Source organism: Meleagris gallopavo, chromosome 16 (genome assembly GCF_905368555.1).
Source record: "Meleagris gallopavo chromosome 16, MGAL_WU_HG_1.1, whole genome shotgun sequence".
Taxonomy (NCBI): Eukaryota; Metazoa; Chordata; class Aves; order Galliformes; family Phasianidae; genus Meleagris; species Meleagris gallopavo.
The window spans coordinates 12,623,318-12,645,717 of NC_139419.1; the positions used below are offsets into that span (position 1 = coordinate 12,623,318).

Genomic DNA, 22,400 nt, shown 5'->3' on the forward strand with positions numbered 1-22,400 from the left:
CTCCAGCTTTCCTGCAACAACCCTTTCAGATCAGTGAGCTAGACAGATTGTTGGAAGGACACACAGACAGAGCTGGGCAGCAGGTCCCCAGGCAGGTCAGGCACCGACGTAGCGCTCCAAGGGCAGAAGCCATGGCCATGAAAGATGTTGGCTGCTCACATGCGTCCCTGGGCTTTGTGATGGGGCAGCAAGGAGACCCTATGCTTGGGGGATCCTCTGTGGGTCAGCACTCCTCCCAGCCCCTGGGAAGGAGACACAGCCCCCGCTATCTGCTTTCCCTGCCTACCTCTTCCTCACACCACAACAGTGAGAAAAACTAAGCAGGCACCCATGGGGAGTGAGTTTGGAAAAGATCACGATTTATTAGACAGGCTGATGTTCAAACTGACAGTTTCATCCAAACGCACATGATCTGGGCATCTACACAGGCCTGTACCCCAGCTATGCCACTCCCGACAGCATCTGCCCAGCACCCTCTCAGGATAGATGCCTGCAGCCCTGGTACTGGGGACATAGAGCTTGGGATTTCTAAGCAAAACACCAAGGTCTCCATACTCCCCTTCCCACAGCTCCCAGAGCTCCCTTAACACAGCTGAGAGGGGCTGGGCTGACTGATCCCACAGCTGGGACCGGCTCAGTGTCACCTGCCCCTCCAGCACAGGGCCAAGGCTGTCTCTGGCATTGGGCACTGCTGCCATCGCTCTCACGTGGAGTGCTGTGTGGGGCATTACATGGGAACCCCTATGTTCCCTACTGGGGAGGGACATTGGCCATCATGGAGGAGCCCCATCTGGGACCTTCACGCTCAGGGGGTGCACAGGGTGTGCGCATGGTGCAGAGAGGAGTGTAAATAGGAGAGAAGGCAATGAGCACTGAAGACAAGCTGGAGCAAAAGGAAAGGGTCTGGAAGAAGGACAGGAGCATCCTGAGAGCAGAGTAATGCTGCCTTTGGGCCCAAGGCCATAGGGAGAGATTGGGCTCCTTATGGGGCCTGAGGCACCCCAGACTGAACCCACCAGATCTGGAGCGACAAAGATCGCAGAGAAAGAGATGGCACAATGCAGCACTTGCAAATAGAAAGTTTGCTTCTCTGCGCATTGCTTACCGTGACAACGACACACAGTGTGACAGCAGGAACAGCAACAACATCAGCACATTTCTGTCAGTGTTTCTACTCCATTAACTCCTAAGAAAACCATGCAAATTTGCCTGGCCGAGGACAGTGAGAGGCGAGAAAGAGTGGGTGAGACAGAGAGGGACAATGATGAGCAATGGGATCATGTAAAAGAAGGAAAAAGGAACAGAGTGAAGGGAGGCAGCAGCTCTGGGCAGGTTTGAGATCTCGCAGCACTGACTCATGAGTGCATCACTTCTCTCCAGGCTATCCTGGCTGCGTTCTCCAACACCTCTCCTTGCCTTCACTCATTACCCGCAGTCCCCTCCCATGAGACATGCCCCTTCCCATGCCTGGATGTGGAGATGTCTCGTCGTAACCAGTCCAGCTCCAGTCCCACCACCACGCAGAGGCAGGGAGCATGGGAAGTCCCTGGGTGCAGTCCCACAAGCCCACCACGGCTCAAGGGACCTCCTGACAGCACCCAGCCCCAGTGCCCAGGGACATGGAGCCCCACGGATCTTCTCTTCACCTACATCCCATGGGGCAAGGGAAGACAAGGGGTGCTGCCCTTCACACCCTTCTCATCACAACAGAGCCTTCCATGTCCTTCATTCTCTTTCCCTCGTTCACAGCCTTCGCCTTTTTCTTGCCTCACCTGGCACCTTCATGTCTTCTTGTTCCTAACAAAGGTAAGTCCTTCAGCACCAGAGCTTTCCTGGAGAGCAGCATTAGTGGTTGTCCATTGGCAGATTGCTGGAGTGCTCAAAGGCACCATTCTCCATTCACCCTGCCTCTTGGTGGCTTGCACTGTGCTCAGCGCCAACCATAATCTCCCAGCCTTCACTGCTGGGTTTCCAGGTCAGCTCCCAGGGGAACATCACCTTCTTGAAGCAGTGCTCACTCTCCCATGGCTGCTGGGACTGAGTGTCGATGCACAGAGATGAGCCAAGAAAATTACAGCTAACGTGGGTGAAGTCTGGAGAAGAAGCCACAGAAACCTGCCTGGATTGTCCTGGGGAGAACAGGTCAGCAGAGGGGGAAAAGAACACGGCTGGTGATCCTCCATTCTTGTTTCCCTTCACAGAGCACAAAAACATGGGGCTTTGACTCAGAGAAAACGTTCAACATGGACTGAAAAAGGCCTGCTGACACTCAGGCTTTGCTTGCCAGTAAGGATTTTTGAGGTCAATGGCAGGAGCAGGCACTAGTGCCTCATCTCTGTGCTGACCCGGGGAAGGAAGAGCTTGCTCACAGCCCTGCAGGTCGCTGTGATTTGGGGTGCCGTCCCTGTTCCCCCAGCACAACTGGGCTGTTTCCAGCAGCTCCTTTCCAGACCACTTCTTGCTGTGACATGGACTTGCAAATCTCATCACGACAACACGTCTGGAGACACAAATGCCCCTGCAAACACCCAGCGGGGGGACTGAATCCCTTCGTATGGCTCACATCCAGGTGAAGGCTGCAGAATCAAGTTAAGCTCAGCTGCTACATGAAAGGAGAATTCCACCAGGCAACCTAAAAGTCTTGGAAGGAAAACCAGGGTCAATATTTGCAGGGATTTGCAGGATGTTTGTGCTGTGCCCCAGGGCTCCTGCTGGTGCCCCAGGTTTCTGTGTCACCGCTGTGCTCTCACGTCGTGCCCTCATTCTTGCTCCCTGCCAGCTTCACATCTGCAGAGGTTGAAACTCCTGTTCGCCCATCTCGGCATCAGTGAAGAAGCATCTACAGTTCTATCTCACCACACATTTCTCATACTTACAGCCTAAACATTGCCTTCTACGCAAAAGAACAAAGATAAAATGTCAGGAATTCACAGTTTTTATTCTCTTTCTTATGCCCACCCATCTTCCCCTGCCATTGATGTCAATGACTCAAAGTCCTCATCGTACACTAGTCTTTGCCAGTGTGGCACTCAAAGGGTTAACAAACCATGGCTTCTTGGACAGATAAGACATAAGCTCATTCACCGGTAGGAACATGAGGATGGTCATGGTACAGAACACCTTATGGTTTCTTGTAGCGATTCTTTGGGGTTTCGCCACAGCCGGTGATGTCGCAGGAGAGAACGTTGGGCTTCTTCCCCAAGCCAATGCTTCCCAGCAGATCGGGAAGCTCACGAGTGATGGCCTTCTCAATCTTCTCTAAGTAGCACCCTCCCATGTAGGAACACTGCTGAGACAGCAGCTTAAAACCAGTGATGGGGTTGATGCCAAAGAAGTCCTTGTAAGCCTCACGATTGGGGAGGTCAAATTTGCTGACATTGGTCTTCGCCAGAATGGACTTAAAAATAAAGAACTTGTCAGGATCTTCCACAATGTCTCTGAACACCAGTTCTCCATCGCTAAAGAAGGTCATTTTGTCCTTGTAGGTCTGCAGATAGCGATCGACCAACAGGGCGTGGATGCGCACCCGGATGGCATGCTGGCGTATGAAGGCAATCTTATTTTCCATCCTGTTCTCAATCACCTGGTTGAGATCTTCCAGGAGCGATATCTCTTCTTTGAGGAACAGGTCTTTGTGGGTATCTGGGTGGTACTCGTGGGGCCAGAAGGAGCTGACATACACCCTGGGAGGCTCCGTGACATTGATCAGAGGAGCCAGGCTCCAGAACAAGGCCCCGTAGACCCTCATAAGCTCCTGGGTAGCCAGGCTGTCGGCTTTGTTCAGGATGATTCGGATCTGAGACTCGCGGCCCTTCAGCTGGCGAAACAGCATCTCCAGCTCCAGGCCCACGTCCAGCTTCGTAGGGTCAAAGACGACAAAGATGAGATCAGCTCTGTCAATGAACCACTGGCAAACGTCGTTGAACGGGTAACCTTGGGGAGAGGAAAGAGAAGTCCAGCAGAAATGGCCAGCAGGGGGGAATCCCTTCCGATTAGGGGATAGATAAACCTTGGGCTTGCTGTCTCCCACCCTGTCTGGCTTAGACAAGGTGTGAGGCACAGAAGACCTCTCTCACGCAGCACAGAAACCGTTTCATAAGTGCTAAAAAACTTCAGAGCTTCTTGGCTGAAAGCTCATTCTTGTGTCTGAGCCTGTGTGCCTCCCTCAGCCTCACCTCTCCAAGCCTTTCTCTCCAGGGAGACCTCGTAGTGGATTTCTAGTATCTAAAGGGAGCTTATAAAAATGATCTAGACCAACTTTTTTATAGTCTGATAGTGACAGGATGGAGGGAATGGCTTTTAACTAAAGGAGGTGAAATTTAGGGTCAGATGTTGGTGGAAACTCTTTACTCAGAGGGCAGTGAAGCTCTGGCACAGGCTGCCCAGAGAAGTGAGGGTGCCCCATCCCCAGAGGCACCCAAGGTCATGGATGGACCCATGGGCAGACCGACTTCTCCAGCCCCCACAGTGTAGGAACAGACCCTTGCTGTAGCCTAGGGCTCTTCCTCAGTGTGTGTCAGTCATCTTGGCAACCCTACATATAATAGCATCCTTCCTGGAGCCCTTTAGGTGAAGGCAGAACACCCCTACCTCGTTCTTGCTGCTTGCGGTTTTCAATGATGCCTGGTGTATCCACAAAGGTGACTCGCTCCAGGAGCTTGTGGGGCACCTCTATTCCAATCAGCTTCTCCAAGAAGTTCTGCCCAAACTTCTCCAGGGGCGAGAAGGAGCGTGCACTGTCAGCAGCCATCACGATGCCCTCGATGGTCTTCAGCTTGGGGCCGTGCATGATGACGGTGAATTCAGAGGTGGTGGGTTCTGCCCCTGTCCAGCACAGGAGCAGCAGAGATGTGAAACCCATGCCAGGCACTGGACTTTGCAGGGACTGGCCCAGGACTAGGTGGGGATCTTGGAGGCATCCCTTGCTTGACAAGAGATGCTTGGGGAACATGGGAACTGGGGCCATGACATTCTTGCCAAAGCTCTGGGGAACATAACAACAGGGCTGTTTTCTGCAGGGACAGGTCCTTCTGGAGGTGGCGTGGCTGAGAAGGGAGACCTACAGAATCACTTTCCACTCAGCTCCCATGGTACAAGTTGACGTGGGTGGGAGCAGAGATGATTGGGAAGGGCTTTTCTCTTGGGAGGCTGAGCATTGGCTCCTGGTGGAGAAGGATGGGGAGAAGATGGCGAGGTGCCCTAGCCATGACTGCACCCACCCTCAGGGTGGAGGGCTGTGGTGAGCGAGGTACCTGTGTAGAGCTGGTAGGGAGTGTCATCCAGCCCGAGGAGGTAGTTTATCATGGAGGATTTGCCAACGCTCCACGGTCCCAGGAATAGCACCATCGGCTTGGAAGTGATCTCCCCATCTGCAGAGAGGGGAAATAACAAGAGGAAGTGAAGAAACAATGGCTGTGGCTGCTGTGCGCCGTGCATTCCCTGCTGTAATGAGCATCCCATCTGAGCAGCACGGCACTGAAGTGCTCGGGGAGCCATCTGCTCTCCCAGCACCGCTGCCACTGCTTGGTCACACTGAGCCGTGGCACTGCTCAGCAAGCCCCGTGCTGGCACTGCAGTGAGATCAAAGCCTGTCTGCCCTGCTCCAAGCTTTGGCCCTCAGACTACAGAACGGCTGGAAGGTCCTTTAGTTATGGTCTCGGCTCAGTTTGAGTTCAGTTGGAGTGAGCACAAAGGTGTAGTTTTGCTGCAGGGGTAGTTTTGGAGAGCAGGTGTCACAAAGCACCGGACATGCAAGGGATGTAGCCATGCTGCAGTCAGGTAGATGCCTTGTGCAAATGGAGCTGGGGTGTTTGAAGGGTGCAGGGCTCCAGCCCAGCACAGGGAAGGCAAGCTCAACTAACAGCCCTGTTCTGTGCTTGGGAAAGATGGGCCCCACGGTCCCCATTCAATCCTGCAGCTTGCTGGGAGGCTCAGAGAGCAGAGATGAAGGCTGCCACGGGGCCTGCGAGGACCTGCTCCCACATGTGATATCTGCCTAGGACCAATCCCTGCTTCAGGGTGCTGGGACTGACCAGTACCATCAGCCCATGCTGCCCAGCCCCACCAAGCCGCTGTGGTGCCAGCCCCCAGGCTGTGTCCAGGGAACGTGCTGCAAGCCCAAATCGGGACAGAAATAGAAGTGAAAACAGAAGGGTGAGCTCCCATTTCTGGCAATCCTCCCCATACCCTCTTCATTTCCAGGGACCACACTGCTCCATGCTGCCACCCAGACAGGAGCAAGGAACCACACCAGCAGGCAGAGCACCCATCTCCACATCAGGGGAGCCCCAAAGCCAACATGATGATAAGCTCTCGCTGCCAATGGTGGTAGAGGGCACTGCTTGGCAGCTTGGCACCCAAATCATCCAACAGCACCCACAGCACCACCGGAGAAAAGGAACAGGCTGGGGATGTCTCTCCATGGGGCACAGCCTGTGGCTATGTCCCCTGCCCAGGACAAGGCATCCACAGTAGGACCAGCAGGACTGGCCCTGAGCCCTGCTTGTTCCATGAGCCATGGGGCTGCACCAGCCAGAGCCCTGCAGTGGGGTCACAGCCCCGACCTGGGGCAGTCAGAACCAGCCCCTCCTGCCTTCTCTGCCAGCGAACACACAGCCTGCCCACTTCTGCCTCCCTGGAACGTTTGGGATCTGACTTTCTGTTCCCATGAGGGATAAAAACAAGTGTTGAAACCTTGGGCTTTTCTTATTAATTATTCCTCTGTGCCATTGTATCGCTGCTCCTCTGTTCGCTTGCTGGCTTTAATTGGGTTTCGGATTATTATTGTGATTATCCTCTCTGATGTTGTGCCAAAGGTTTGAGGCGGGTCCCCACGTGCTCTTTCGTAACAAGTTCCTGGCCAGGTGTGGCCGCATGCAGGCTGGTGCTGGCAAGCTCCAGCTCCACTGCATGGACCATAGGGTTCCTCCAGGTGCCGTCCTCATGTGCCAGGGAGGCAAGGGGCTGTGCCAAGGCAGGCAGCCCCTCTGCAGGTCACCCGGCCCCTCTCCTGCTTCGCTTTTGGAAGCTGCTGGGCCTGGAAAATGTCACCCCATGAACGGTCTCTCCTTGCTGCCTCCCTGGGCATAGGAACAGGGAGCAAAGTGCGTCTCCCACCCTGCTGGCGCTGGCCTGTTGTGTCCCCCACTCTGCCCCTCCCGTACGGGTTTGCTATCACCTTGATGGGGCTGCCAGGGGAAAAAAGGGCTTGGGCAGCTGCCAGCTCCTGCATATGATGACAGCAGCTCCGCCGTGCGGCTCTCTCCAGCCACCAAGTGGCTGCTCGCTCCCAGCCCAGCTCACACTGAACTCTGCACTCGTCTCAGCTCATTCCAACTTATCCTGGTGACTTCTGCAGACCTCACACTGGTAGGTGATCAAGCCCTGCATGCAAGCGGGGGAACCCTTGTAGCCCTCTGCTTTTCATCCATGGCTTTGCTTAAATCACAGTAACCACTTATCTAAACCGATGGGTTTCCAGAGCACAAAGCATGCTGAGAACCACAAAGCACCCAGTGAACAGAGCCAGGGACCCTCTGCAGGGACTGTGCTTGCCCTTAGCCCACATCCTGGAGCACTGTTGCCCCTGGAAGAGCTACTGCCCGAAGGGGAGGGCAGAGAACTGCTTCTCTCTGTTATGGAGGGGCCATTTTCTACAGCAGTGGCTTTTTGGGAAGTTCCGTGTTGCTTCCAAGGCCAGGATGCCCTCAGGAGGCAGCCCTGATGCTCTGGAGCTGGGATCCCCTCTCCTCACTCTTCAGCCCAACAGAAGGATGGCTCAGCCTGCGGGGCAAGGATGACCCTTACCGAGGTAAAGCATGAGGACAAAGCCTCCCTCCTCTCCTCACTCAGGTTGCCCCAAGTGCCCTGCCCTCAAACCGAGTGGGTTCAAACCCCTGGGGGCACGCTCTCCAGCATCACCCCCTGCTTACCACCCCTGTGCCCAGACACTGCCAGTCCCTCTGCCAGGGCAGGAACAGCGCACGTGAACCCACAGCAGCCACGGGTCTGTGCACATCACACGTACCCATGGATGCAGGGAAAGCCACACGTGGATTCTCACCTCCATGTCATGCATTCACCCCCACGTGTGCACACCCCCACAGGCAGCAGTGCGTACGCATGTGTGCCTGCAGCGAGACGCAGCTAACGCAGCTATCTGACACGCTATTTATACCTGCACTGCTCCCCACTGCATCACAGTGAGCCAGCAGCCCTTGGGCTGCTCCAGGGCTCTGCCGTGGTACGGAGGAGCCTGTTTGGGCAGGACAGCAGGGCAGGGGCTGTGGGCAGGGCACGAGTTGGGATTTCCCTGTCGTTTTGCCGCAGTACGTTGCAGCAGGGACGCAGGGGGTGGGCAGCGCTTCTTGGCCTCCCTCCCAGCCCCGCTCCCGCGGGTGTTCGTGCCGGGGTCCGGGCGGCTCAGCTGGGCACGGCAAGGGCCAGCAGCCAGCTCCAGCTCCCGGGAGGGCTGAGGCCGCCGCGCAGGGGCCGGGCGGTGTTACTGGGACAGCTGCTGCTGGGTCATCGGCTTAAACTGCAGCCAGGGGGATCAAGGGGAGGCATTCGGGGAAGTTTCTGCACGTAGCGGGGCCAAGGGTGGGAGGAGATCACCCCGCAGGGTGGGCTCTCTGCTCTGACCCACGGGTGCGAGATGGACCCGCAGGTCCACCGCAAAAGCCTTTGGGTCGTGCATCAGGGAGCTCACGCCTTCCTGAGGTTTACGCAAGAGGGAAAGGTTTTAAAAGCCCAGGGGAGGTGAGGAGCGCTGCGGGCAGCGTGGTGCTGCCGAGTTGTGTGCTGGGCGATGTGGGACAGAGAGCGGCCGAACCGTGGCTCTGCTGGGGTGAGAGAAGGGGAAGGGCTGTTGTGGAGCTGAGGCAGCGCTGGCAGCATGCAGGGGACGGGCAGCGATACCAACCTGTGGCAGAGGAGCCCAGGGTGCGTCCGGGGTAAGCTGTTAGCAGGGGACACGGGGAGAGAGAAAAGGTACCGTGAGTCGAAGAAGGGATGCGGCTGCCTGGGTCTGGCCCGGGCCGGAGAGGGAGCTGAAGAGCGGCCCTGGCCTTCTCGTGGGTGGGACAAGGCAGCAGACGGCCACGTTTCCAGCAGGAAAGAAGGAGTTACAGTTTGTGAGCAACGAGACCCGCAGCTACCAGGATGAGATTCCAAACCCAGCCTGCCCTGCGCACAGGCAGCACTGCCACACCGCGAAACGCTGCGCCCAAACCTGCCCCGCTCAGCTGCTGCCTTCCCTGGCAGCACTCACCAAGCCAACAGAGCTGTACAAGCCACCAACAGGACAACCAGCAGCCCAGACGTATGCCCCAACCACGTGGCAGTGCAAGAGCATCCATCCCTGGCGATGGCAGCTGCAGGCCATTCCCCACACAGGCGTGCTGCTTGGCGCACACACAGCAGTTTGGGTCTCTGGAGTGCATCACGGCCCTGCGGCAAGCTGCCCATCGCCAGGCTGCAAGCTCAGCCAGGAGTGGGCATGGCACAGCAGCCCAGCCATCACCAAGCACACAAGCAGAACCAACTCGTAAGTGCAATGGCAGAGCAGAGACGGCCTGCACTGGGCAGAGGATGGGACGGGATGTCCCCGCTGTGAGCATGGGGCAGGCGAATGCTCTGGGATGTGCTCAGACCCCAGCACATCTCAGCCAGGCTCATGGTGCCTGCTGTGGGTCCCTTAGGACAGGTAACGTCTACTCAGTAGCGCAGCAGGGAGACCCTCGCTGGGGCCAACAAGGAGCAAAGCTAGAAGAAAAGCAAACAAAATGGAGGGCTGCCATGTAATGGAGGGGCAAAGGAGTGTGTGGCAGCACCCCTCTATATTGGCTTACACTTCTAAAGGTCAGGCATATTCCATGACACTGCTGCCCTACTGCTCACCCAGCTGTCCTGCTCTTCCCAGCCAGTTCAGCCTGCAGCTCTGTACCCCCTCTACGCTACAGGGGATTCCCTCCAGGGTGGCTCAGGGTACCTGAGCTGGTTCATAGAGCCCCCCCCCCCCATCCCAACACCAGGAACTTCTTTAGATCATAGATAGGGCTGGCTAGGGCTTACCTCACCACACAACAGAAGGAGCTCAGAAGGCTCATCTTCATCCTCACTTGCCTCACAAAGCCAAGGGGACTCCCTTGGCCAACCCTCCAATTTATCTGCAGGCTGCTCTAATTACACTGCTAATGAGGGGTTGAGAAAAGCTGTATCAGTGGTTATAAAAGGCAAACTGCTGGGCTTGATGGGGTTGTTTGGGGGCAGGACAAGCAGCTCTGACAGAGGGAGGGCTTTTATAGCTGCACCTAGCTGAGCTGGGGGCTGTAGGCAGTGTGGTATCCCTATGCTAGGAAGCTGTGATTCCAGATTACTGGCTCTGGGTCATACCTGTACAGCAGTGTATGGCAGGGTGTGCTGGGCACTTGCACAGAGATCCACTCAGGGCACCTGTCAGCCTGTAGGATGCATTGGGGGTTGTTCCTCATGGGAAGGAGGAACAGGCTATGGAATGGTGGGCTGAGATAAGGCTGTTGAGGAGCACCAGAAGCTGCCCTGATGAGACCTGCTCAGGAGTTGGGTTTGAGAGGGGCATTGGTTTATAAAGCATGAGGTTTGGTGGGTCCCAGGGGCCCTCAGCAGGGGCTTTCAGTACCCTCCCAGAAAGTGCTGCTTGGCCACAGGATGGATCTAGAGCAGACTGAGATGTCCTGAGCAAGGAAGCAACCTGTACACTGAGAGCTGAAGGCTGCATCTTCTGGAGGTGAGCAGCAAAGACAGGGTAGGGGGCTGAGAACCCACACCTCCAGTGATCTCCTAAATGCAGTGCCCCACAGTGAGCTGGCAGCAGGTGCTGGTTGCTGTGACCCCCAAGCTGCCCTCCCACGTGGCAAGCAGTGCAAGGCAGACCCAGGCAGCACAAAGGCAGCGACACAGAGCTGGCTGCAAGAGCAGCAGTGCATGCCTCATGTTGTATGAGCCCTACACCACCCACCCCACAAAACCCATGAGTGAATGGTAGCCAGTGTCAGGGTGTGGGAGCAGGGCTGGTGCTGAAGGCTCTACAGCCCTGTCCCCACCTCATCCTGCTGTCCCCCAGGGGTATCCTGTTCTTGCTGCTGCCTCTGTGCTGGGTTGGCAGATGTGCTGGCCTTCCTACAAAAGGTCAGAGGTCTGACACTGGCCTAGGAGTGGTATCTGGGCTATAATGGGGTCCTCTGTAAAACAAAGGTTCTGCTCTCAGGGGATGTATCCCATGGGTTCACCCATACAGGCATGGAACCCATAAAGCTAGGGAAGGAAGGTCAAGGCCATTTGCAAGGTGCTCCTCTTGCACAAGGAGGGGTGGGCATTGCTCCAGGGTGTGAGCGGAAAGCCCTGTGGACAGCCAGGGTGGGAAGCAGAACCCCAGGGCTAGGAGGGACCCCGGCAAGAGGATGATGTGAGTGTGCATCCAAGGCATAGGGATACATGGCCCCAGCTCAGCACAGGGCTTCAGCAAAGGTTTAACCTCAGTGTACTGAGGCCTTGGACTGGGCTGGAGCCAGTTGTCTGGACAATGTCCTCAGGATCACAAGAGCCAATGTCAGCCTGTGGTTGTTCACATCAAATGGGTCAGAAGAGCCTCCAGATCTGTGAGCATCGTGGGGCTGGAGCTGCACTTGCCTCTTCTGGAGGGACACGTATACCACTGGGGCTCAGCCCAAGCCAGCGTCCGTAGCCACAGGGGCCTGCTCACCTGATCCAAAGTGCCTGTAGTTGCCAAGGGGTGGAAACTCTAACTCCCAGGATAAAAGAAGGCTTGAGCTTGAGGGATACCCAGCCCACGTGCCTGTGTCCCATATGAAGCAGGAAGGATGCCAGCTCCAGCCACCACCAGGAAGCTCAACCCCAGCCTTGAGAGGTCCTAAGCTTCTTGCCAAGCCTGTCTCACTGGGCCATGATCTCTGCTTGGCATGGGTACAGAGCATTGATGTTGAGCAGGTGGAGGACCCAAGGCAGGCAGAGTTCAATGTTCAGCCTACACAGATGGTCCTGACAGCAGATGAGCTAAGGCAGATGCAGGAATGCCCGCCTCTGGGTGCTGGGTTCACTAGGGAATGTCCTCCAAGCCGAGCATGCTCGTGGCCTTCTTGGGGGAGCTGTAGAGGAAGCCAAGCCACCCGAGCCTTTCCATGACCTGCTCTCTGTGCTGCTGTCTGAATGCATCCCAATGACCTGATGGTGCCAGAGACCCAGGTGCCCACAGCATTACCTGTGATCTCATGCTGCCTCAGCTCATTGTATCTGTAGGACTGCTCCAGGGGCTTGATAGAGGAGTGGTAGATCTTCCTCAGCCGCTGCAGTACTCCTGGAGGAGCAAAAGCATGCACGTTGGTGATAGGCAAACCCCATCCACCCCTTCGCAATCCTTCTAGGTAACATGCTGGATATTCCCTGCAGACCTTGAGGATGACTCAGCTGTAAATAAAGGGACGCATCTCATACTTGAAATCCTGTGCAAAATGATCCAAGTCACGCATCTTGAAGCCCCTACCCTGCTGATATTTGTGCTGCTCTTGTATTTGCCAACAACTGATGCAGGAACCTCCCTTATTAATGTTGTTTAGCACTCAACACCCATAATCCCCAAAGACGTGGATGGTGGCAGGCATTTCCCAGACATTTATCACTCCCTTTCTATTCCTGACTGCCAAAGGGACCAGCAGAAGCAAGCCTGATAAGACTAAACCAGAATTTATAATCAGAACAAAAATCAAAACCTTTTATTACAAGTTGCCCCAAGCTTCTCTGAGCAGCAGGGAGCAGCGTGGCTGCCTTGGGCCAATTCACCAGTTACCAGCCCCCTAGCTGAATGTCTTTGTATGCCCTCCTATGTCCACGTGGGTCCCCTCACCTGAGAAATCATCTGCAGGTTTGTCTTCGTTCAGCTTGAGGGTGTTCTCCAAGTGGGACCGGTCGCGCTTGGTGGGCTCGCTGGCATCCTCAACCTCTTCTGAAGGGAAAGATAGGGAGAACTGTTATGGTGGGGGCTGATGGCAGGGGACAACGTGGGCGCTCACACAAGCTGTGCTGGGGAGAGGCTGCTGGGGAGCACGCACATCCCGAGCCCACCCTGCCCGGCACCCACAGCTTCGGCACACCGCTTGGTTTCTGTTTTGCAAATGTTCCTAAGGGATTTGGTCAGAGCTGCCAGGGGAAGCGTTGTGGGCAACTGCTCTGCTCCGAGGAGGGGCAGTGAGGGAGAGGCGAGGGCCGGCGCCCATGGGGAATGCGAAGGACGTGCCTGGAAGGGGCTCTCGGGTGCTGGGGAGTGCTGGGTGGGAACTGCGGCACCTGCTGCCCACGGGGCCCCTGCCCAACCCGCTGCTCCCCGACAGCTGCAGCTCCCCTCGGCTTTGGGCACTGTGCTCTGCCTCTCTCCTGTCCGCTCCTCAAAAATCACACGTCGAGCTGGAGATGGGAGGGTTTGCAAGGTTCTCTCCTGCTTCTCCACCTCCTGCCAGGTGCAGTCCTCCATGGGCACATGCTGTCCCTGCCTCCTTGACTTGGCAACGTGTGGCAGGAGGTGGCCCTGGGCTCACTCCCCAGTGTCCCCGTGAAGGGGGACAGAGGTGTCCCCAGTCCGAATGCACTAGCAGAGCCAGTACACCAAGGTCCCCAAGGGCTGGGCTATGGGGCAGCACCAAGCCCCACGCTGAGCCTCAGGCTGGGGTGCTGAGGAGGACCTTTTGACTTGCCAAGTAAAGCCACCGAGACCAAACTGGGTTTTCCTCTCAGCACAAATGTAAACTTTTTGAGCTTGGATGTTACAGAAGGAAGCAAAAAAGAATCAGCTGGGTCCAAAGGTTGCTGCCTTACCTACGGGCCAAAGTCCGCAAGCATTTCTAGTAAAACATGGCAGGGGGGATCACTTTTCCTGAGCTAGCTGCCTTTGGCTGATCAGACACACCCTGCCCACAGCCGGGGCAACGCTTCAGCAGCTCAGCAGTCTGAATTAGCTCTTTGCATCTTCCCTACAAGGCAAGGGCTGAGGGCCAGTGGCTGATGGACACGGGGCCCACCAGCCTGGGCAGCGTCCTGCCTGTGTGCCAAGAGAGCTGGGTGAACTCTGCAGGCTGATAAATGTCCTCTAACAGCTTTGCAGCTGCTGAAAGGGATTGGAGGGAAGAGAGATTCTTATGTGTGTCTGCAGATGAGAAGAGAAGTCATGGGCTTAAAGTGCAGTGAGGGAAATGTCGGCCAACCTCGGTATCACCGCAACGAGCGCTGACGTCTGCAGGCTCCCACCTCACCATCGCTGCCCACGGCACGGCCGCCCACCCGTGCAGCGGTTAAGGGCAGGCACAGGAAGCACAAGCATTAGGAGAGGGCCATGCATTAGGCGCAGTTTAATGTGCCAAGCTCAGCTCCGCCAGGTTTGATAGTAGGTCACTCTCGATGCCCTCTGCTCGTTATGTTACAGCACACGGAGAGAAAAAGACTCCAACCTATCTGGCTGCGCCAGGGCTCAGCGGCAGCGGGGTGGGCACTGGGGCTGGCTGGGCTCTCCATTTCTGCTAATGGTGCCTTGTCTGCCAGGGGGTCTCCCACTGCTGCCGGTGGGTCTTCTGCTGTTGGAGGGTCTTCTGCTGTTGGAGGGTTCTCCAGGGCTGCTGGTGGGATTTTGACAGCTGTTGGTGGGTCTTCTGTTGCTGCTGCTTCTTCCACTGCTGTAGATGGGTCTTCTGCTGCTGCTGGGCTGCTGCTGCCAGAGCCAGGCTCCACGTCCCCACAGGGTGGGTGATGGCAGCTGGCAAGGCCATTCCTCTGCTCTCCCTCATGGCCGGCTGCTGCCTTGCCATGGTCGTTTTCCCCTGAAGTCTCTTCTGTGTCAGTCCCTTCAGCTCCATCCTCCAACCCCTCTGGGCTGGCACCATCCTCCTCAGACTCTCCCTCCTCTGCAGACTTTCCCTCCTCCTCTGACTCTGCTTCGCCTTCATCTTCCTCAGATTCCCCCTGCTCATCATCTTCCTCTGAGCTCTGCTCATCCTCTTCCTCTCCTCCCTCAGGAGCAGACACTGTTGGCTCCTTTCCCTCTGAGGCCACTTCCTTGGTGTTGGCCTCCTCCTCCTCCTCTTCCTCCTGGCTGCCATGTTGTGTTCCAGGCTCTGGGCCGGCCTCTCCCTCTTCTCCGGGGCCACCCAACGTCGCGTCCTTCCCTGATAACCCATCAGGCCCCTCCTGGCCCTGCCCTGCAGCCTCGCTCAGGCCTCCCTTCAGCTCTTCAACCCTCTCACCGCCTCCCTCTTTGGTTCTGAGCACAGAGGTATTGGCAGCCCCACCATTATCCTCCTCCTTGGGGCTGCCATTGGCGGCCATCTCTTCCACATAGGGCTGTGCAGCAGACAAGGGGCGTTGGGTGTCATGGCCGACATCTTCATCTAAACGATGAGAACAGCTCGGTCAGTCTCACCCACGCCCGCCCGTGGCCATGGGGGACAAGAGAAGGCTTGGAGGCCATCACCAAGATTTTAACTCCTGCTAAAGCATCTCCGGCTCTGGCTCGCTGTCCTGGCCATAGCAAGAAGCTGGGCACAAAGAGGCGTCTGCGGGCGGAAGCGCTGATGCTGCCCGGATAGGGGATGTGTCCCCAATGTTGCACACCACAGCCACTCATGGCCGTGCAGCCTGTGGGGTGCTACAGAAGCTCTATGGGGTGGTGAAGCGGCTGTGAGAGAGGACCCAGCTGTGTGGGGAGCTCTGAAAGCTGGGTGCAAGAGGCCTGGGGTGCTTGGCAGGCAGAAGGGTCCTCCCCAGCCCTGCACAGCACGGGTGGGCTCTGCCTTTCCAGTGCAGGGCCTGACCTCACGGCGGGCATGGAGCTATTTATTGTGCACGTCCCTTCATTAGGAAAACATTTGCCACTCCGTGCAACTGGCTGGAACACAATGAATTTGTTCTGCGGGCCGGGAGCAGGCATCTGTATTTTCCATAGGCCTCCGACTGCAATTTAACATTAGTCAACGGATGCCAAAAATAAAATATCAACAGCTATACTGTCTCCGTTACAAACAGTTGCTGCTCGTCTAAATAATCCCCTGAAAACTCGAGTGCCTGCATACCAGGGAAGTGTTTCAGAGGAAAATAATGCCTTTGTACTCCAGCTGGCAAGCAGATGCCAACCGGGAGCAAGGCCACCGCTGCCCGGGCTGTGGTCACGGCCAGCAGCTCAAGCATGGCACACAGCATGGAGCCAGCCCTCTCTTGTAGCCTTGCACATGGCATCCCACACCTTTGTGCTGAGCCAGGGACCCACAGGACCCTGCTTTCCATGACACCCACTGCTTTGGCAGCACGACGGCATGGGTGTTAAAGCACCCTCCAAGTCACCCAAAGGGGAGAGCTGGCATGAGGTGTGCTCTGCTCACCTGCACCCCAAGGGTGCCCATGGCAGATGAGGACAGGGATATTCTCAGCGTGGCCCCAAAATAACCAATGAGCCAAAGGGCCGAGAGGGAAGTGCTGCTTCCAGGGCAGGTGTTTGGGGAGGATCAGGGCTGGTGAGGAGAGGCTGGGCAAGAGTAGGCAGAGGAGAGCTCATTGGGGATCTCTACGTGTCCCTTTCGAGTGGATGCAGAGGACAGATGTGTCCCCTGGGCAGTGACATGCTGCATCCCCTGTGCCCAACTGTGGGCCACATACAGGGCGCAGGGAGAAAGGAAATGTTCTCCATGCTCTCACACTGGGATATTCCCTGCCACGGGCTCTATTTCCCGTGACCTTCATGGAATTACATAAAGCCCCTCTCCCTCTCCTTCTCCCTCCTGTTTCCCCTACATGGTCTCCAAATCCATCACAAGGCAAATTGTGCTGATCTGCAGATGGCCGGCTGGTGAGCACTGGGCAGCTAAATGGGCCGAAGGTTACGGGCTTAACACCCTTCTCCCATCCTCTGCGGGCTAAAAATACATCCAGCAACTGTATAATGGGGTCAGCAGCAGCTCAGCAGGGCACGGGCAGCACCAGACCCTCACTCACAGGCACCCACTCACTCATCCCCGGCCCCTTGACCAAGGGTGACATCCTCAGCCAGGAGCTGTCCTGCAGCCCCGTGCACCCCAGGATGGAGTGGGACAGCAGTCATGTGCAAACCTGTTGTAAGGTGACATCAAGGCATCATACCCTGCATTATACCAAGCAGCGTGGAAGAGGAGACCTTGACCCATTCACTTTCAGAACCCTTGGTCCCTGACTGGCATGGCTGGGAACACAGCAACCCTGTCCTCTGCTGTGACAGCAAGTTGTGGCAGAACCACAATGGAATTCCAGCAGTGGGATATGGGACACCGGTGCCGATGCCGCAACAGCCAACATGGGAAGCATGGGGATGGTTCCCCCAACCTACAGCTATGATGCACGCATCCCTTCCCCGCTGCCGTGCCTTCCTTACCCTTGCGTGGGGCTGTATGGAGCAGTAATGCCAGAATGAACAGAGAGAGCCTGCCTCTGTGAATGGCATCAGGGCTGGAGACAGCCAGGAGGGACAGATGGGCACAGGTGGCCCTGGGAAGGACATTCTCCCCCTCCAGCAGAAATAGGAGCCCCGAGCGTGGGGACGGCGGTGCGTGGTGCTGCAGGGATGGCTTTTTGCACGCCTTCTTCCCCTACCCAAATCTCAGCCCCAGCAGCATGCAGGGAGTTATTTCTGATGGTGGTTGTTTGGGGGATCATCAGTTCTGCAGTGGGAGAGTGCCCCAGGAGGTGCAGAATGCCCCACGGGAACCAGATGCCCTTAGGGATGCAGGGCCATGCACGAACCCTGGCTTTGCCTTTCCCCACTGCCCTGTGCTCAGCACTGGGGCTCCCTTACTTGCTCACGTTTTACACCGTGGGGGAAAGCAAAAAGCCAACATTAACCAAGAGGAAAAGCCAGCACTAACCAAGGCAGCCTGGTTTCTCTTCTGCTCCTCAAGGCATGGGAACCCAACCCAAAGGAAAGCTCCAAAATGGGTACCAATAGCCAGAGAGGGGACAGCCACCATCTCCCACGAGTGTGGCTCTCCCCCTGCGTTCCCAGTGGGGCTCAGGGGGATCCCACACCCCGGGGTGCACATCTGATCTGGGAGCCGTGCCCATCCTGGTGGCAGTAGGAGTGACAGCAGTGACGGTGGCACTACCCAGGGGGACACGGGCACGAGGAGCTGCACAGGTTGAAAGGAAGCCAAGGCCAAGTCCCACTGCCAAAGCAGTATTTCTTGCCATCGCTATTTTAATGAGGCCTGGTCAAAGAGATGTTCTGATCAAACGCACTCATCGACTTAGAGGAACATCTTGGTGCTGTGAAAGAAAGACAGACGCGTTTCCTTGTGGGGAATTTTTAGCAGATCCAAGGAAGCCCCTCGCCTGTCTCTACTCTCCTTATTGAGCACAAGTGAGGCTGCACTGAACCTAAAATTTGTGCCCAGTCCCGACAAAGTCCTGCAATGGGCCAGGAATGTAGCTGGTCTCAAAGGAACCACCCAACACCTCCTGGGACTCCCCCAGGAGACACCGACCACACCACAGACCCACTGCAGACACCTCCTGTGTCACTCAACATCCCTGCCCAGTCTGCCCATGCCTCAGTTTCCCACTCCATGCACTCCCTGCAGCCCCGGGGCATTTTTCCAGCAGTTTTGCAGGAGAAATCCCAGTGTGAAAGCTTCCTGCGCACAGGAGATGTCTGATCTATGCAGATCACAGCAGGGACATAAGAAACAGATTTGTCAGGCTAACTTGACCCGGTTTGTGGAGGAGATTTCAAGTTTAGCTGGAAAAGAAAATTGGCTGTTGATTTCTTTAAATAGTGGGGTAGGTCTGCATGATATTTTGATTAAGAAAGCAGGGTAAGGAAACCTCAACGATTAAAACCAGGCTTGGGGCTTACTAAATATAGAGAGGAAAATGGGGAATGGTTTCTGTGGGGTGGTTTTCTGACTGCCTTCCCACAGGGGTGCTCACCCCAGGGTTCCTATTGGAGCCTCGGAGGAGAACCTGAGCCTGTGACCGCTGGCTTGCAGATGGCACAAAGATGGGGGAAGTGGTGAAGGAAAAAGTGAGATGGGAGATTGGGGTCTGCAAGCGAACAGCCAGCAAGGAACAGCTTGGATTTTGGTGCCAGATGATGCCTTGCCCCACAAGGGAAGTTTAGGGAATGATCCCTAAACTTTTGGGATTGTTCAGGTGGTGTCGAGCCCCAGCAGTGGGACAACGAGCCAGATTCAGCTGGGTCCCTAAACCAGGGCTTTTCTATGGGTGCCAGCACCCGGCCTGGCTCAGGGAGCCCACCCGGAGACTCCCCAGCCCCTCCACCAGCCCCTGCCAGCACACAAGCTCACCAGCTTCCTCGGGCTATCGCTTACAAGGGAAATGTCCCTGCAGCTTAAAATAGCCCAGCAGAGCCCTGCCAAGCTGCCAGCACCCACTGCCATGCAAAGAATGGGACGATTCTATGAGCAGTTTGCTCACCCTCAGACCTACTACCTGGGTCAGGATTTGGGACCCCACAGTGCAGCAGGCAGCATGCAGGTCTGTGAGCAGAGACATGAGGTTTCCTGTCCATCCACCCTGCCTGGATGGATGTCACCTACATGGCATGCCAAGAGTGCTCCCACAGATGTGGGGTCTGGTGGGACCAGGAATCGCATCGCACCAGTGTGTCCAATATCTGCCTTGCTTTGCTCAGCCCATAATGTGGGAGAGAGTCAGGGCACGCATGGGGATCAGGATCTCCACTGTACAAGGAGATGTGACAGGGATGTAGGTGACACAAAGGACCGAGAGCTGTGGCATCCCACATTCCGTGTCTCTGCACCAAACAGCAGTGGTGCCCATGGTTGTGCTGATGCTTGGCTGGGGTACAGTGACCCCACAGCTCCAGGGAAGCTCAGTGCCCCTGGAGGGCGGCTGGATGGGATGGAGGTGGGGGGTGCTTGGGATGGCAGAGCTGGGGTCACCAATGGGGTGGTGACACATGGCAGGTGAAGGAGCTCACCTCAAGGAATCACATCCTGAGAGCTGGGGCTTCCCCTGAAGTGAGAGCCTATGTCAAAGTGACATGTCCTGGGTGACGGGATCACCCTGAGATGCCATGAGGATGTTGGTGATGGAGCTCACCCCGAGGTACAGATCCCAGGCAGGGGGAACATGGCAGGGTGCTATGTCCTGAGAGATGGGGAGCGCCTCGAGGGTGGTAGAACCCACCACAAGATGACACTTTCCAGATACAGACAACACTTCTGAGGAGAGCTCCATCTCAAGGCTCCACCCTGGGTGATGGGGAATCACCCCAAGATGCCACAAGGACGTGGTGACAGAGCCTGCCCTAAGGTGGCACATTCTGGACTGAGGCAGGATGGGGAGTCCCAGGGCACGGGGGTGGTGGCCATGCTTGCTGTCACAGGCAGAGCTCTGTGCCAGCCCCGTAACACCCTCGGCACTCGCTGCAGAAGGGCACAAGTGTGCCAGGGTTTCCCTCAGCTCCTTGCCCAGCTGGAGGTGGGCAAGGTCCACGGCGGGGAGCTCTGCCAGACCCGGCCACGTGGGCCATGGGCCCTTCCCACCCTTGGGAGCAGTGACAGGGCCCCAGCAGCCCCAGGCATCACCAAACCAGTGTGAAGTAACAGCCTTCAAAATGGCAGCGGCAGCCGGGGTTGTGGGGTTAGCTGGCAGTCAGCAGGGAGCACATCCACGAACCCGGCTCTGCCCAACCCATCTACCAGACCACCATTCCCACCGAGCTGCCATTGCACCCCACAGCACCAGAGTGAGCCCAGCGCCAGCCAGGCTGGTCACCGTGTCCTCCAGACACCCTCGCAGGGCCACCAGCCATGCCCAGAGAGGACCCCACCATCACTCATCCCCATCCACAGAGATCACCCCGCTGCCAGCAGTGCACATCCCTCACCCCAAACCCCTTTGATTCACCGGAACGGTCAAAGATGCCCTTAAAAGGCTAAAACTGCACGGGGCCGGGGGTGCAGGGCTGCAAGAAGGCAGCAGCTGTGGGTGCTGCCTGCGGGGCCGTGGTGGCGCGGGGGCCAGGCGGCCGCAGGAGCACAGTGTCCCCTTACACGGCTGTTTCCATACTTAGCTGCCCCCCGGCAGCGCGGCTGCCTGAGCCCGGCCAGGCAGTGAACCGGCCCAAATTAACTCAAGGGCAAACAAGGGTAACGGCGGTGCCCCAGTGGACGCCAGGGGACCGGGTGAGCAGCAGGGTCTGGAGGTTACCCCAACGCCTGCCAGATCCTCGGTGGGTGAAGGTCCCGTGCTCGGTGCCCTGGAGCCCCGCAGTCCCCACGCAGGGGCTGTAGCCTGGCAGCACCGAGCTGTGCCAGCACCCATGGGTGACGCTGCCCCCAGCACCCCAGCTGCAGCACAGCCCCTGTGCTCACATTGAGCGCAGAGCAGGCACCCCGACCTGTGCCCCTGCCAGCCCCTCCTGATCACGCACCGCCTTGGTTCTTCATGTCCCTACAAGTTTTGGAGGTGCCAGCACATTCTGCTGGGGGCACCCACCCTGGGGTCAGGCTGGGCTCACCAGGCACCCGCAGCCCCATGGGCACTCATAGCACCGTGCACAGCCCCAGCCCTGCTGGGCACCCAGAACTCCATGGGCACATGAAGCCCTATAGGAGCCCCCAGTCTTTCATGCACCCGCAGCCTCATAAAGCACCGACAGCCCCAACGAGCAGCTACAAACCCATTGGACACCCAGAGCCCCATAGGCACTCACAGCTTCTCAGGCACCTACGACCCCAACTGGGCACCCACAGCCCCATAAGGCACCCACAGCCCCTCGGGTACCTGCCGTGCCGAGGAGCAGGAGCGAGGCCACGCAGCAGCACAGCAGGTTGAGGCGCTTCATGGTGGCTGCCAGGAGCTCTCCGCCGCTCGCCGCCCCTATTTATACGCCGGGCCGGGGGCCGGGCTGCCGGCTGTCGGCTCAGCCCTGCGCACACGCCGCTGCCGCCGCTCCCGGGGGCCGGCAGCCGGGGGACGGAGCGGCAGCGCTGCGGTGCTGATGTCGGGGAGGGGTTGGCACGGCGGCACTGCCGGTGGGGTCACACCGTCCCACGCCTCGAGCCGTCCCTAAGGATGGGCACAGCCGCTGCGCAGCGCCCCGGGGACATCCGAGGATCGGAAGCCCGCTCGCGAAGGCTGAAAGCGCAGAGGGTGGCGGGGATGGGGATAACGGTGTGCAGCCGAGGGCACAGCGGGGATGCGGGATCCTTGCCAGGCTAACCCTAACCTTAACCTTAACCCTAACCCAGGCATCGCGAGTGGGAGATGGAGGGACCCGCAGGCGCAGCGGTGCCCCCCAAAAGGGGGGCATGAGAGGAGATGGCCGTCCTCAAAGCCCAGGAGAGACACGGCGA

At 57.3% G+C, this 22,400-nt stretch overlaps 1 protein-coding gene across 4 annotated transcripts; it reads right to left on the bottom strand.

The window, feature by feature from the left end:
- Positions 1-338: 338 nt before the first annotated feature.
- SRL (sarcalumenin) lies at positions 339-21,981 on the bottom strand. 4 transcript variants are annotated; one of them, XM_010719361.4, is made up of 8 exons: positions 21,829-21,954; positions 14,493-15,425; positions 12,899-12,997; positions 12,257-12,352; positions 8,921-8,956; positions 5,253-5,369; positions 4,591-4,824; positions 339-3,933 (listed from the first exon to the last, which is right to left on the bottom strand). In XM_010719361.4, exons 1-8 carry the CDS (start codon positions 21,887-21,889, stop codon positions 3,122-3,124), a joined length of 2,388 nt encoding a protein of 795 aa, XP_010717663.2. In that variant the 5' UTR covers positions 21,890-21,954; the 3' UTR covers positions 339-3,121. The 4 variants fall into 4 exon arrangements, with proteins under 4 accessions (XP_010717663.2, XP_085093857.1, XP_010717664.2 ...); XM_085237731.1 differs by lacking the exon at positions 14,493-15,425 and having other exon boundaries at positions 21,829-21,981; XM_010719362.4 differs by lacking the exon at positions 8,921-8,956 and having other exon boundaries at positions 21,829-21,953.
- Positions 21,982-22,400: the final 419 nt, after the last annotated feature.